Source organism: Quercus suber, unplaced genomic scaffold (genome assembly GCF_002906115.3).
Source record: "Quercus suber isolate HL8 unplaced genomic scaffold, Cork oak 2.0 scaffold_337, whole genome shotgun sequence".
Classification (NCBI taxonomy): Eukaryota; Viridiplantae; Streptophyta; class Magnoliopsida; order Fagales; family Fagaceae; genus Quercus; species Quercus suber.
The window spans coordinates 661,654-676,958 of NW_027069789.1; the positions used below are offsets into that span (position 1 = coordinate 661,654).

Here is a 15,305-nt window from a genome sequence, read left to right on the forward strand (position 1 = left end):
TTTGCTCCTGTCTTGGCGATTTGCTCCTGCTGGCCTTTTGTCAGGCCTGCCATTTCATTCCTTCCCCAGTGGCTTAATATGGCCATTGGTGTTCTTACTCATGGGCTCCAGTGTCCCTTTTTTTTCCCTTGGGCCTGCGGCCCATTTACTTCCTGTGGACTTCCTCGGCCCATTTACTAACTCTGCATTCCATGGGCTTTTACTAACTTGATTGGGCTTCCCGGCCCAATTTCCTTATTCTCATCCTTGGGGTTCATAGGCTTGCCATCAACCCCTACTTTTTTGTTTACATTGCCTTGCCCTGCGTGACCCATTCTCACTTTTCCATACCATATACTGCCCATGGGTGCCATTTCTCTCTTTCCGTACCCTTTGGGCCCATTTGCTTCCTCAAGACCCATTTGTTCATGTTATGGGCCTGTGATCCATTATTCCTGCGTTTGGGATTAATAGTTTTATTCTATGCTTACCGCTTCTATTTGCTTCCTGCTTTGCTGAGTTGGGCATGTTTTACAAAAATGACCCTTAACAACAATCATATTGCAGAATAAATATTTAAAAAGTAAAAAGAATAAGAAAATTTTACTTCCACTTGGCTAATATAGGAAACAAAATTTTTCCACAATATCAATGCGCAAACGCAATAACGAGCCTCTTGAATATATAAAGAAAAATGAAAAAAAGATTGATTTCTTCAACTAGTCATATTATTATAGACTTATTAGTTCTAATTGATGGAACAGCAACTTTTTTTTTTTTTTTTTTGAGAAGAAGATGAATAGCAACCTGACAAACTTCAAATGAAGTATGGCAATGGCATGAAAATTTCAGCAATCACAGACTCAAAGTGGTCAAAGCGTTTGTTTCTAATCGTTAGGCAGGATGAAGTGATATCTTTGATGTCACGCCATCATTCATGATGTGGTACCTCAGTTATCAAATTACCAATGGACTATAACTTAATTTTTTATAGTCACAAAACGGTCACTTGTAGGATCTTTTTCCTGGGAGATTAGTTGCATTGAGAGGAAGCGTTCTTCCTCCTCAGTTTTGCCACTGTGGACCCAAACTTGACTTGATATTTATTTTCGACTAACTTCTATTATCGCTCAATCAATTACTCCTTTTTGTAAAAGCCGTTATTATCATTACCATTGTTATTACTGTGATTGTCATAGAAATAGAGATCACTCAGTCCTTTTTCCCATTTTTCCATTAAGAAAAGGTTACTGTATTCTGTTTTTTCTTTGTTGTTATTATATCTGCCTGCCGTAAACTATTTGTAACAGCTCCGCCTGTCGTAAGTACTCTCCTGGCAGACGAGGCCAAGTTTGCGCACAACCCGGCCCAAAGTGAGTTGCAGTTGGGCTGGTCTCAACTCTCCTACTCAGAAATACTCAGGCCCATCACCGCAGGAGGCAGCCCAGCCCAACCCAAAACACAAAATGGCCCCTACAATTGTTTTAAATGAAGATGATTCCATTGACAAGGATTGGAATAGTCTGACAAAATGCTATATATATATATATATACACACTGACAGACTTGTAATTATGACATTAAATAATATATAGTTATATACAATGACTTAACCATTGTCTTGGAGGATGACAGTCTCTAAAAACAAAGTCTACAACTTTTCTTACTCTGCCGTCTATGCTTTCAAACAGCTCCTAGCATTTGTTTGGCTATAAGCACCACGGACTAGATTCTAAAAAATTTGCCATCATTCTCAAGAACTTTTAGTTCAACTATTTTAGAGACAGTGCCAACAGATGGATCTGAAAGGAAATGTATATATTGTTGGAAAATATAGCTAAATAAACAAGTTTTTATTCAACAATACAAACCCTAAAAAATTAGCAATAACAAAAATAAATAGATAGAGTTAGAAAGATCTCACAAATTATAGAATCACACAAAATGCGTTGTCTTTAAAGGTTGATTCATGCCACTCGGAGTAAAACTCGGTGTAAATGGCTCTCTTGGCCGAATAACCCCCTAAGATTAGACTATAGTAATTTATTCAAATTGATCACACACTCAAGCAAGAAGAACTAGGAACAACCTTACTTGCCTTTCCTTTCCTTAAAAAACATTGAAGCTGAAATTTTTTCTGTGCAGCAAAAAACAGAGCAAAAACAAAAGGATACGGCTGGAGAAGATGAGAAAAAAAAAATGACTTGAATAGTGTGAGTTGTAGGCTTTTATATATGCCAACATGTAAGATAAGTGGGCTGACTAGAGGACTAGGCCTCTAATAGTTAGAGACAAGCCTAAACCCAACCCAAGCCCAACTCTAACCTTTAGCTCATTATCTTTCAAGCTAACACTTAAGTGGTACAATGGTTTATAAACCTGCATGAGAACACATCTTTAACTAATGTGGGACACACGCATAGTATAAGAGTTTGAAACACACGTACTTCAACATATATATATATATATATATATAATTTTTTTTTAATGAGAATAGAGGAAACGACCAAAGCCCAAGAAACATCAGGGTTTCGCCGCAAAGAGCGAGCCACACACGGCCCGGTGGCGACGACGCATAATCTCAGGAGCCTTGGGGAAGGGGACTAATACTGTACCAAGGGTCGATCAGAGGGGCGCATTCGCTATCTGGGTCACGCTCGTGCCTCCTCCTCATCGGAGTGGTCCGAATCGGAGCGCACAGCCTCTTCTTCTACTTCTTGTTATATTGGAGGATCCAAAGCAGACTCTTTCCCTTTACGGCGGGAAGAAGCTTGAGTTTTCACTGGTGCCATGGCGTGAGGATTTATATCAGAGTAAGAGGGGGATGGGTGTCTGAAAGAAGAAAACGATGAAGGAAAGGAAAACAGGCAGGATATTTTGGAATAGAAAGAGTTTGTGTCTGCGTTGGAGGGACTCTCTTCTTAAATACCTGATTTATTAATGCCAGTGTGAAGGGAGGCGACTGGATCAGCCATTGAGAAAGTATGATATTAATGAGGCAACGGTTATGTTTTAAAGCAACTGCCATTTTGGGAAATTTCAAGAGTCACCACTGTTCACGGCAGGAAAAGAAATATATATGCAGGAAGGAGTCCATAGTTTAAAAAAAAAAAAAAAAAAAGCCCGCGAAAGACAAAAAAGTCCTTCATTCACATATGAACCGCAAGAACGCTCCATATGTTCAGAGGGCTAAATGTTAAGGGTCATTTTTGTAAAACAAGCCCAACTCAGCAAAGCAGGAAACAAATAGAAGCAGCAAGCATAGAATAAAACTATTAAGCCCAAGCGGCAAGAATAATGGATCTCAGACCCATAATATGAACAAATGGGTCTTGAGGAAGCAAATAGGTCTAAAGGGCCGGAAAGAGAGAAATGGCATCCATGGGCAGTATATGGTATGAAAAAGTGAGAATGGGCTGCGGCACGCCCAAGGCAATGTAAACAAAGAAAGTAGGAGCTGATGGCAAGCCCATGAACCCCAAGGATGAGAATAAGGAAATTGGGTCAGGGAAGCCCAATCAAGTTAGTAAAAGCCCATGGGAATGCAGAGTTAGTAAATGGGCCGAGGAAGTCCAAATGAAGTAAATGGACTGCAAGCCCAAGGGAAAAAGAAAGGGACACTGGAGCCCATGAATAAGAGCACCAGTGGCCATATTAAGCCACTAGGGGAAGGAATGAAACGGCAGGCCTGAAAAAGGCCTAGCAGGAGCAAATCGCCACGGCAGAAAATGCTAAGTAATGTGGCAGGACATGATGGCAACCAAGAAATGAGCCAATAGAAATGTAAAACCCAGTATTAAAAGAAGCTCGACCTCAAAGGGAAACAGTGAATTATACAAACGGCCCACGTAAAAGAACAAGGAAGTGTGGCAAACGCATGAGCCGCAGGCAGATTTTGGATGTACGTGGAAGGAAAGCACGCGCAAGGCCAAGGCACCACTTGCCTGTACCCAGCTAATATGGGACGTGGTAGGGTCATGGGTCAGAGGTAAGAGGTAAGGAGGGGTATAGTTTGGTGGTGGGGAGAGGGAAAATGACCTATTCTGCGGCTCCTGCCTAAGCTCTTTTGGGAGGTACGTCCTGCTGGGATGACAGACCATCCAAAAGAGGCAAAGATAAGGGGGGAATCGTTAGGTGCATGCCAAGAGGGAAGGAGAGAGAAAAGCATTTACATCGTGGCAGGAAGGAATGTCACGGCGCACTAACTGAACAAAACAAACTTGCCTCCACCTGGCAGGGGTAAGTACACAGACGAACTCCTTGGTGGTCGGCAAGTACCCCCAGACCAGACAGAGGCGGTTAAGGGGTAAGATGGCAAAATCTAGTCACGGCAGGCCCTATAAAAGGAACCTCGTCGTGCCCTGTAAAGGGGATTAGAAAACAGAGGCATTAGGGAGAAGAAAAGAAAACAAAAAGAAAAACAAAGAAAAGGAAAAGATAAGAGAGAAAAACGAAAAACAGAGAGAAACAGATACCATGGGCATGCACCAGTAGGTCATCTTCCTTCTCTCCCCTTCGAAATCCTACTCTCTTTGAGAAAGTAAACAAAAAGGAGATTCCCTTGGGCACCAAGTACTCAGGTCCGATTCCTTCAAAGTCATTAATCCCCACGGCAGGATCTTTTTCCTGGGAGATTAGTTGCATTGAGAGGAAGCGTTCTTCCTCCTCAGTTTTGCCACTGTGGACCCAAACTTGACTTGATATTTATTTTCGACTAACTTCTATTATCGCTCAATCAATTACTCCTTTTTGTAAAAGCCGTTATTATCATTACCATTGTTATTACTGTGATTGTCATAGAAATAGAGATCACTCAGTCCTTTTTCCCATTTTTCCATTAAGAAAAGGTTACTGTATTCTGTTTTTTCTTTGTTGTTATTATATCTGCCTGCCGTAAACTATTTGTAACAGCTCCGCCTGTCGTAAGTACTCTCCTGGCAGACGAGGCCAAGTTTGCGCACAACCCGGCCCAAAGTGAGTTGCAGTTGGGCTGGTCTCAACTCTCCTACTCAGAAATACTCAGGCCCATCACCGCAGGAGGCAGCCCAGCCCAACCCAAAACACAAAATGGCCCCTACAATTGTTTTAAATGAAGATGATTCCATTGACAAGGATTGGAATAGTCTGACAAAATGCTATATATATATATATATACACACTGACAGACTTGTAATTATGACATTAAATAATATATAGTTATATACAATGACTTAACCATTGTCTTGGAGGATGACAGTCTCTAAAAACAAAGTCTACAACTTTTCTTACTCTGCCGTCTATGCTTTCAAACAGCTCCTAGCATTTGTTTGGCTATAAGCACCACGGACTAGATTCTAAAAAATTTGCCATCATTCTCAAGAACTTTTAGTTCAACTATTTTAGAGACAGTGCCAACAGATGGATCTGAAAGGAAATGTATATATTGTTGGAAAATATAGCTAAATAAACAAGTTTTTATTCAACAATACAAACCCTAAAAAATTAGCAATAACAAAAATAAATAGATAGAGTTAGAAAGATCTCACAAATTATAGAATCACACAAAATGCGTTGTCTTTAAAGGTTGATTCATGCCACTCGGAGTAAAACTCGGTGTAAATGGCTCTCTTGGCCGAATAACCCCCTAAGATTAGACTATAGTAATTTATTCAAATTGATCACACACTCAAGCAAGAAGAACTAGGAACAACCTTACTTGCCTTTCCTTTCCTTAAAAAACATTGAAGCTGAAATTTTTTCTGTGCAGCAAAAAACAGAGCAAAAACAAAAGGATACGGCTGGAGAAGATGAGAAAAAAAAAATGACTTGAATAGTGTGAGTTGTAGGCTTTTATATATGCCAACATGTAAGATAAGTGGGCTGACTAGAGGACTAGGCCTCTAATAGTTAGAGACAAGCCTAAACCCAACCCAAGCCCAACTCTAACCTTTAGCTCATTATCTTTCAAGCTAACACTTAAGTGGTACAATGGTTTATAAACCTGCATGAGAACACATCTTTAACTAATGTGGGACACACGCATAGTATAAGAGTTTGAAACACACGTACTTCAACATATATATATATATATATATATAATTTTTTTTTAATTTTATATATATATATTTTTTTTTGAGGTTAAAGAAATGTTGGTGTGTCTTTTGACAAAGACAGAATTTGTGTCAGCGGAATATCATTCTTCGATGCAGAAGTAATGGACCTGGTTGCTCAAATACTTTAATCTCATCGATGTAAGACTTTCTCAACATCCAACTTGGAGCAAAGCACTATTTATAGGATTGAAATCTGAGAAGGCACGCCAAGGAATCTAAGCTGTGTTGGAAATGGCAAAGCAATTTCTATTTGCAATAATACTTCATGGTGCTTTTACTCTCACAGTCCTTGTTCATTCCCAGGATCAATTAGGTTTGACAATCTAATTCTTTTGACCACCATTATATATCAGTTGTATCACTCTAACCATAAAATTAATTCCTTTCTATTTCAGGCTTCATCAGCATCGACTGTGGGATACCAGAAGGCTCAAGCTATAAAGATGGAGCAACAGAAATCAATTACACATCAGATTCAACCTTCACAGACACAGGTGTAAATGGGAATATTGCACCCGGATAGAGGACCAATAATATTGATCAGCAGTTCTGGACCGTCCGCAGTTTTCCTGAGGGAACCAAAAACTGTTACACTTTAAGACCTTCTCCAGGAAAAAACAGGAACTATTTGATCCAAGCGAGTTTCATGTATGGGACCTATGATGCCAGATGCATCAAGTACATCAACAAAGGAAATTATGTATATATCCCCATCAGAAGACATCTATATTTGTCTTGTAAACATGGGCAATGGGACACCTTTCATATCAGTGTTAGAGCTAAGACCTAGAGAATTTTGCAACCCAGATTGCAGAATTAGAGGAACCATTTCTAGTTTTGTATAACACCGCTCTCTATTCCATTTCTAATTCCTCACCATCTTTTAAAATTTTAGAGCTCCCAATTTTGATTTAACTCGGACTATTCGCTGTATGTCATTTCAGAGATAAAATTGTTGGACATTTTTATACCTCATTATCCTTAAATCTTGTATTTCTTATCGAAAGGGTCAAGAAAAAGTGTCTTTTCAGCATGTACCTTAATAGCTGGCTGTACTAAGTGTTACCAGGAGGATGCTCACTGAAAGTGGCTTACCTGTAAGTTTTATAAGTTGTTGAACCACAATCGAACCGCCGAAGGAGATCCAGTGATCCTGATTTAGGTATGTAAGTATTATTGTTCAAAGGTCTTACCTCTAACACTGATATGAAAGGTGTCCCACTGCCCGTGTTTACAAGGCAAAAACATAGATGTCTTCTGATAAGGATAGATGCATAATTTCCTTTGTTAATGTACTTGATGCATCTGTCACTGCCAGTGTCCCACTTGTTTACTCCAAGATACAAATCAAATGTTGGGGTTTTACCTTTGCCATCATAGTTCCCATACATGAAACTCACTCGGATCAAATAGTTATTGTCTATGCCTGGTGAAGGTCTTAAAGTGTAACAGTTTTTGGTTCCTTCAGGAAAGTTGCGGATGGTCCAAAAAACAGTTGTTCAAGAGAATTGGTCCTGTAATCGGTTGAAATATTCCCATTTACACCAGTATCCGTGAAGGTTGAGTCTGAAGTGTAATTAATATCTGAGGTGTGGAATGCTCTTCACCAAATGCATCCAACAAAGGCACCAGGCCCTGATGGTATGTCTCCCATTTTTTATCAAATGTACTGGGATTTAGTTGGTGCAAATGTGATTGATTGTGTGCTAAAAATTCTTAATACTGGAGTGATGCCTTGTGGTGTGAATGAAACCAATATTTGTCTTATTCCTAAAACTAAAGCCCCCTGTAAAATTACTGAGTATAGATCTATCAGTTTGTGTAACGTTATCTACAAGATAGTATCTAAGGTTCTTGCTAATCGCTTGAAAAGGATTCTTGCTGAGGTTATTGATGAGTCTCAGAGTGCTTTTGTTCCAGGGAGAATCATAACCGATAATGTGCTAGTGGCCTTTGAGACCATGCACTGCATTGATGGGAGGAAAAAAGGTAAGGAGGCTCTGATGGCCTTGAAGCTCGACATGAGCAAGGCTTATGACAAAGTGGAATGGCTTTTCTTGGATATGATAATGAGGAAGTTGGGCTTCCACGAAAAATGGATATCCCTTATGTTAATGTGCATTACTGCGATCTCCTACTCGGTTCTGATAAATGGGGAAGCAAAAGGCAATATCATTCCATCACGGGGGCTAAGACAGGGGGATCCATTATCTCCTTACTTATTTTTGTTGTGCACAGAAGGGCTGTCCGCCAGGTTGAGAAAGGAAGAGATTGAGGGCAACATTAGGGGAGTCTCAGTTAGGAAGGGGGCACCACAAATCTTCCATCTTTTCTTTGCCGATGATAGCATAATATTTTGTATAGCGATAGTGGATGAGGGTAAAAGAGTACTAAAAGTATTGAAAGAATACGAGGCTGAATCAAGGCAGAAATTGAATAAGGAAAAGACTTCCTTATTTTTCAGCAAGAATACAAACAGAGGAGTCCAAGTCGAAGTGAAACAGCTATTTGGGGCTCAAATTATTCAGCATCATGAGAAGTATCTCGGGCTGCCTCCGCTTGTGGGGAAAGGCAAAAGGAAGGCTTTTAGTCGTATCAAAGACCAAGTTGGAAGGAAAATAACCGGATGGAAAGGTCGGTTACTCTTAAATGCGGGTAGAGAGATTCTTATCAAAGCGGTAGCACAAGCAACCCCTACCTATACTATGAGTTGCTTTAAACTCCCAAATACGCTTTGTAAGGAACTTAATTCTATGATGAGCAAATTTTGGTGGGGGCAAAAGGATAAGGAGAGGATGCTGGCTTGGATTACGTGGGAAAAGCTTTGTCACCAAAAGAAAAGGGTGGAATGGGGTTCAGAGATTTCAAAACGTTTATTCTTGCTCTACGTGCCAAGCAAGGGTGGCGAATCAAGCAAAACCCAAACACATTAGTCCACAGGGTGCTCAAAGCAAAGTATTTTGCTAATACGACGTTCAAGGAAGCCCAAATAGGCTGTAGACCCTCATATGTGTGGCGAAGTTTGGTGGCAGCCAAGGATATTGTAGTATGTGGTGCCAGATGGGTTGTGGGCAATAGGGAGAATGTGAAGATCTGGGAAGATAGATGGATCCCCACTCCGGACTCTTTCATGGTGGTAAGCCCAAAAACTCCTCTGGAATCAGAAATGGTTGCATGCCTCATTGACAAGGAGACAGGGTCCTGGGACATAGACAAGGTTAAGGGAGTTTTTTTGCCACATGAAGCAGAGGCAATTCTAGGTATGACAATAAGTTCACGGCCTGTAAAGGACTCAGTGATATGGGCGTGGACCACCAATGGCAATTTTTCTATGAAAGGTGCCTATTGGGTGGCTCAAAAGTGGTTAAAAGACCAAAACCACAAGGCAGATAAGGGAAGTACTTCAGACAACACACGTATGCGTTCCTTATGGAGGTTGGTGTGGAGTCTAAATTGCCCAAACAAAATGAAACAGTTCATGTGGCGCTCATGTAGGAATATTTTACCAACAAAACACAGGTTAAAATCAAGGGGTGTTGATATAGAGGTGGGGTGTGACTTTTGTGGGATATGTGAATCTGTTGAACATGTGTTATGGGGATGTAAATTTACTGCTGAAGTTTGGGGGGAATCAAGACTCAAGCTGCCTCTTATACCTTACCCAACGGAGGAGTTTTTAGAGGTTGTGTGGGAGATTAGGGACAGAAAACCCGATATTGATTAGGAGCTGTTTGCTGCCACAGCTTGGGGTTTATGGAATCAAAGGAACACAGTTAGGTATGGTGGACAACGCAAAACTGCACACAGACTTACCCGAGACATGGAGGAGTATTTGAGGGAGTTCTGTCACGAAAATCCCCCCCCCCCTTGTAAGCTCTCTAGACCCTTTACTCTCACCTGGACTCCTCCTAAACTGGGCTGGTATAAAGCCAATGTGGACGGGGCTGTTAGTAAGGAGAGGGGCAGCTGTGGTATGGGTATGGTGATTAGAATGCAGAGGGACGGATTATAGGGGCAATGAGTAAAATATTGTAGCTTGCCCTTAAGCCTTTGGAAACAGAGGCTATGGCAGTACAGGAAGGGATTCAATTGGTGTGGGACCTGGGTTTGAGGGATGTTGTGTTTGAAAGTGACTCCTTGACTGTAATCTCGACCCTTTCAAGTCCTACTCCCCCACCTTAGTCGATACAAAAGGTGATTGAAGGATCCAAGCAAAGCCTCGGATGCTTTAATACCTGGTCTGCAGTCCATGTCCTTCGAAGTGGGAACGTGGCTGCCCATCTCATGGCAAAAAATGCCATAACAGTTTTAGATTGTGTTGTATGGGTTGAGGATATCCCACCCTTTATAGCTATGCAGGTCTCAAAAGATGTATCAAGCTTAAATGCTGATTCACGTTAATGAAAATTTCCAGAGTTTTTGATCAAAAAATATATATCTGTTATTCCATCTTAATAGCTTGACCCATCTGGTATCAGTCTATGCCGATGAAGCCTAAAATAGAAAAGGATTAGTTCTTTGGTTAGAGTGCTTCAATTGGAATGTAGTGCACCATAACAAACTTGACTTGTTTCAAGTTTTCAACCCACTTTTTCCAAGGGTTGACTAAAAAGTGCCAAAACCATCACTAAATATTGGTGCGCATGTGTAAGTTTGATTAGCTTTATTCCGAGGGTCATTAAAATCCTCGAAATAAACCTATACAACCCTCTGAATAATCTATTAAAATTAGGCGGACTAGGTTTTAGTAAAAACTTTTTACACTCCAGCGCTAATTTTACCTTCAAAGTTAAACATTTTTCAATGCATCCTATGACAACCTTTGACAAAAGATATCTCAAAATTTCCAACCCTTGAAACAAAGTCCAAAATTGAAATGCAAAAGGGAAAACTCTTTTTTTTTTCCCACGCTCCACACTCAGAAACCTCTCACACAATCAAAAAATTCTCTCAAAATCGGAACTCATCTCAGAATATTCTCTCAAAATTGATCAGAGCTCATCTCAGAAAACTCAAAGATCAGAGCTCATCTCATCTCTGATGGGCTGATTAGCGGTGGTCAGCTATCTCTTCTCCGACGACAAGCGAGCCGTTGATAGCTGTCTCTCTCTGTTTGTTTCCCGAGAAATTATGGAAATTACACTTATATCCGATTCTACTAGGTACGATCTTCTACGGCTTTTCATTTCATTGCATTTCTATAGATTTACTTGGATTCTATATTTGGAGAAATTGTTTGAAATGAATAGTCTTTGTTTGAGTTTTTATTTATTTTAACAGTTATATTTATTTCAATTGCTTTGAAATTCTAGCTCAATTCGTTAGCTTTGTGGTGGAATTTGAGCTCGATTAAATTTATTTGGACTCGTTTAGAATCTGTTTGGTTGTTGAGAAATCGTAGGAAAATAAATGAGTTTGTATTGTATCGGTTTTGTTGAGATTTTTTTTTTTTGTTGAAAATTTTTAATTTTTTTTTATTATCTTTTTATTTTTATAATTTTATTTTTGGTGTTTTCAATTGGTAAATTTTCTAGCTCGAATCCCTAACCGTTAACTAGTGCTGAAATTTGAGTTCTATTAAATTTCTTTGATTCATTTGAGAATCTGTTTGGTTGTCTAAAAATTGTAGGAAAAGAATGGTGTATTGGAGAGGATTTTGGGATTGATTTGTACATTCTGGTTTGATTTGAGCTTAAATTATTGGTTGATTTTGCTATCTGGATTTTGGATGAAAAATAGTAAGTAAAGCTTGAAGTTTTAGGTTCTATGTGGAAAGATTACTGAAATAAACTTCTATGACTGCTGTTTGATGAAAGAATGCTTAGATTGCATTCCCAGTTGATTTTCCCTTCCTTTTAACGACAAGCAGTAGCAGTCTTGTTACTAGTGTCATTTGACTCAATTAATCTGACTTGAGTCATGCCCAATTTTAGCCATGTTTAGTGTGTTTGGTTTAGTTTATAAATAAATGAACTAAGAAAAAATTAATCTATGTATGAAAAATTCTTACATGTTTGCTCAGAATATAATGTTGCCCAATGCAGTAATATGACCTAGCGTCTTTGGGCATGTCCAGTGGGGTTTGTGTCATATTGCTTGAATTAATTTGTATGAGTTGCTTGAAAAACTAACAATGAAAATGACATGTATAGGAAGTTTTTAAAAAAATTGTGGCATGTTTGTGCTATTGTGTGCTCCAATAATTCATTTGTCAATTAATTATAATGGCACTTCTTGGGTTCAAGCCCATTGGATGCCTGTGTGACTGACCAATAATATAAATAATTAATCCTAGATACATTCTGTAGCCAAAATTTTTAATATGCATGTGTTTTGCAGCTTGCCAATTTGGAAGTTTGGTTTCAGCNTTAAAAAAAAAAAAAAAAAAAAAAAAAAAGCCCACGAAAGACAAAAAAGTCCTTCATTCACATATGAACCGCAAGAACACTCCATATGTTCAGAGGGCTAAATGTTAAGGGTCATTTTTGTAAAACAGGCCCAACTTAGCAAAGCAGGCAACAAATAGAAGCGGCAAGCATAGAATAAAACTATTAAGCCCAAGCGGCAAAAATAATGGATCTCAGACCCATAACATGAACAAATGGGTCTTGAGGAAGCAAATGGGTCTAAAGGGCCCGGAAAGAGAGAAATGGCACCCATGGGCAGTATATGGTATGAAAAAGTGAGAATGGGCTGCGGCACGCCCAAGGCAATGTAAACAAAGAAAGTAGGAGTTGATGGCAAGCCCATGAACCCCAAGGATAAGAATAAGGAAATTGGGTCGGGGAAGCCCAATCAAGTTAGTAAAAGCCCATGGGAATGCAGAGTTAGTAAATGGGCCGAGGAAGTCCAAAGGAAGTAAATGGACTGCAAGCCCAAGGGAAAAAGAAAGGGACACTGGAGCCCATGAGTAAGAACACCAGTGGCCATATTAAGCCACTAGGGGAAGGAATGAAATGGCAGGCCTGAAAAAAGGCCTAGCAGGAGCAAATCGCCACGGCAGAAAATGCCAAGTAATGTGGCAGGACATGAGGGCAACCAAGAAATGAGCCAACAGAAATGTAAAACCCAGTATTAAAAGAAGCTCGACCTCAAAGGGAAACAGTGAATTATACAAACGGCCCACATAAAAGAACAAAGAAGTGTGGCAAACGCATGAGCCGCAGGCAGATTTTGGATGTACGTGGAAGGAAAGCACGCGCAAGGCCAAGGCACCACCAGCCTATACCCAGCTAATACGGGACGTGGTAAGGTCATGGGTCAGAGGTAAGAGGTAAGGAGGGGTATAGTTTGGTGGTGGGGAGAGGGAAAATGACCTATTCTGCGGCTCCTGCCCAAGCTCTTTTGGGAGGTACGTCCTGCTGGGATGACAGACCATCCAAAAGAGGCAAAGATAAGGGGGGAATCGTTAGGTGCATGCCAAGAGGGAAGGAGAGAGAAAAGCATTTACATCGTGGCAGGAAGGAATGTCACAGCGCACTAACTGAACAAAACAAACTTGCCTCCACCTGGCAGGGGTAAGTACACAGACAAACTCCTTGGTGGTCGGCAAGTACCCCCAGACCAGACAGAGGCGGTTAAGGGGTAAGATGGTAAAATCTAGTCACGGCAGGCCCTATAAAAGGAACCTCGTCGTGCCCTGTAAAGGGGATTAGAAAACAGAGGCATTAGGGAGAAGAAAAGAAAACAAAAAGAAAAACAAAGAAAAGGAAAAGATAAGAGAGAAAAACGAAAAACGGAGAGAAACAGATACCATGGGCATGCACCAGTAGGTCATCTTCCTTCTCTCCCCTTCGAAATCCTACTCTCTTTGAGAAAGTAAACAAAAAAGAGATTCCCTTGGGCACCAAGTACTCAGGTCCGATTCCCTCAAAGTCATTAATCCCCACGGCAGGATCTTTTTCCTGGGAGATTAGTTGCATTGAGAGGAAGCGTTCTTCCTCCTCAGTTTTGCCACTGTGGACCCAAACTTGACTTAATATTTATTTTCGACTAACTTCTATTATCGCTCAATCAATTACTCCTTTTTGTAAAAGCCGTTATTATCATTACCATTATTATTACTGTGATTGTCATAGAAATAGAGATCACTCAGTCCTTTTTCCCATTTTTCCATTAAGAAAAGGTCACTGTATTCTGTTATTTCTTTGTTGTTATTATATCTACCTGCCGTAAACTATTTGTAACAGCTCCGCCTGTCGTAAGTACTCTCCTGGCAGACGATGCCAAGTTTGCGCACAACCTGGCTCAAAGTGGGTTGCAGTTGGGCTGGTCTCAACTCTCCTACTTAGAAATACTCAGGCCCATCACCGCAGAAGGCAGTCCAGCCCAACCCAAAACACAAAATGGCCCCTACAATTGTTTTAAATGAAGATGATTCCATTGACAAGGATTGGAATAGTCTGACAAAATGCTATATATATATATATATATACACACTGACGGACTTGTAATTATGACATTAAATAATATATAGTTATATACAATGACTTAACCATCGTCTTGGAGGATGACAGTCTCTAAAAACAAAGTCTACAACTTTTCTTACTCTGCCGTCTATGCTTTCAAACAGCTCCTAGCATTTGTTTGGCTATAAGCACCACGGACTAGATTCTAAAAAATTTGCCATCATTGTCAAGAACTTTTAGTTCAACTATTTTAGAGACAGTGCCAACAGATGGATTTGAAAGGAAATGTATATATTGTTGGAAAATATAGCTAAATAAACAAGTTTTGATTCAACAATACAAACCCTAAAAAATTAGCAATAACAAAAATAAATAGATAGAGTTAGAAAAATCTCACAAATTATAGAATCACGCAAAATGCGTTGTCTTTAAAGGTTGATTCATGCCACTCGGAGTAAAACTCGGTGTAAATGGCTCTCTTGGCCGAACAACCCCCCAAGATTAGACTATAGTAATTTATTCAAGTTGATCACACACTCAAGTAAGAAGAACTAGGAACAACCTTACTTGCCTTTCCTTTCCTTAAAAAACATTGAAGCTGAAATTTTTTCTGTGCAGCAAAAAACAGAGCAAAAACAAAAGGATACGGCTGGAGAAGATGAGAAAAAAAAAATGACTTGAATAGTGTGAGTTGTAGGCTTTTATATATGCCAACATGTAAGAAAGTGGGCTGACTAGAGGACTAGGCCTCTAATAGTTAGAGACAAGCCTAAACCCAACCCAAGCCCAACTCTAACCTTTAGCCATTATCTTTCAAGCTAACACT

At 39.9% G+C, this 15,305-nt stretch overlaps 1 protein-coding gene and 2 pseudogenes across 1 annotated transcript; 1 reads left to right on the top strand and 2 right to left on the bottom strand.

The window, feature by feature from the left end:
* The window catches only part of LOC136061348 (probable LRR receptor-like serine/threonine-protein kinase PAM74), an 11,565-nt pseudogene extending 11,164 nt beyond the window's left edge, over positions 1–401 (bottom strand).
* A 6,145-nt stretch (positions 402–6,546) lies between these two features.
* Positions 6,547–7,725, bottom strand: LOC136061641 (putative leucine-rich repeat receptor-like protein kinase At2g19210; annotated as a pseudogene).
* Positions 7,726–7,735: 10 nt separating this feature from the next.
* On the top strand, positions 7,736–9,795 carry LOC136061642 (uncharacterized). The gene is made up of 2 exons (XM_065759664.1): positions 7,736–8,705; positions 8,861–9,795. Exons 1-2 carry the CDS (start codon positions 7,736–7,738, stop codon positions 9,793–9,795), a joined length of 1,905 nt encoding a protein of 634 aa, XP_065615736.1.
* Positions 9,796–15,305: the final 5,510 nt, after the last annotated feature.

Coding starts and splice junctions, on each gene's coding strand:
- LOC136061642 (XM_065759664.1), top strand. CDS start 7,736: ATGTACTGGGATTTAGTTGGTGCAAATGTGATTGATTGTGTGCTAAAA. Junction 8,706..8,860: donor GAAAATAACCGGATGGAAAG/GTCGGTTACTCT, acceptor CAAAAGGATAAG/GAGAGGATGCTGGCTTGGAT.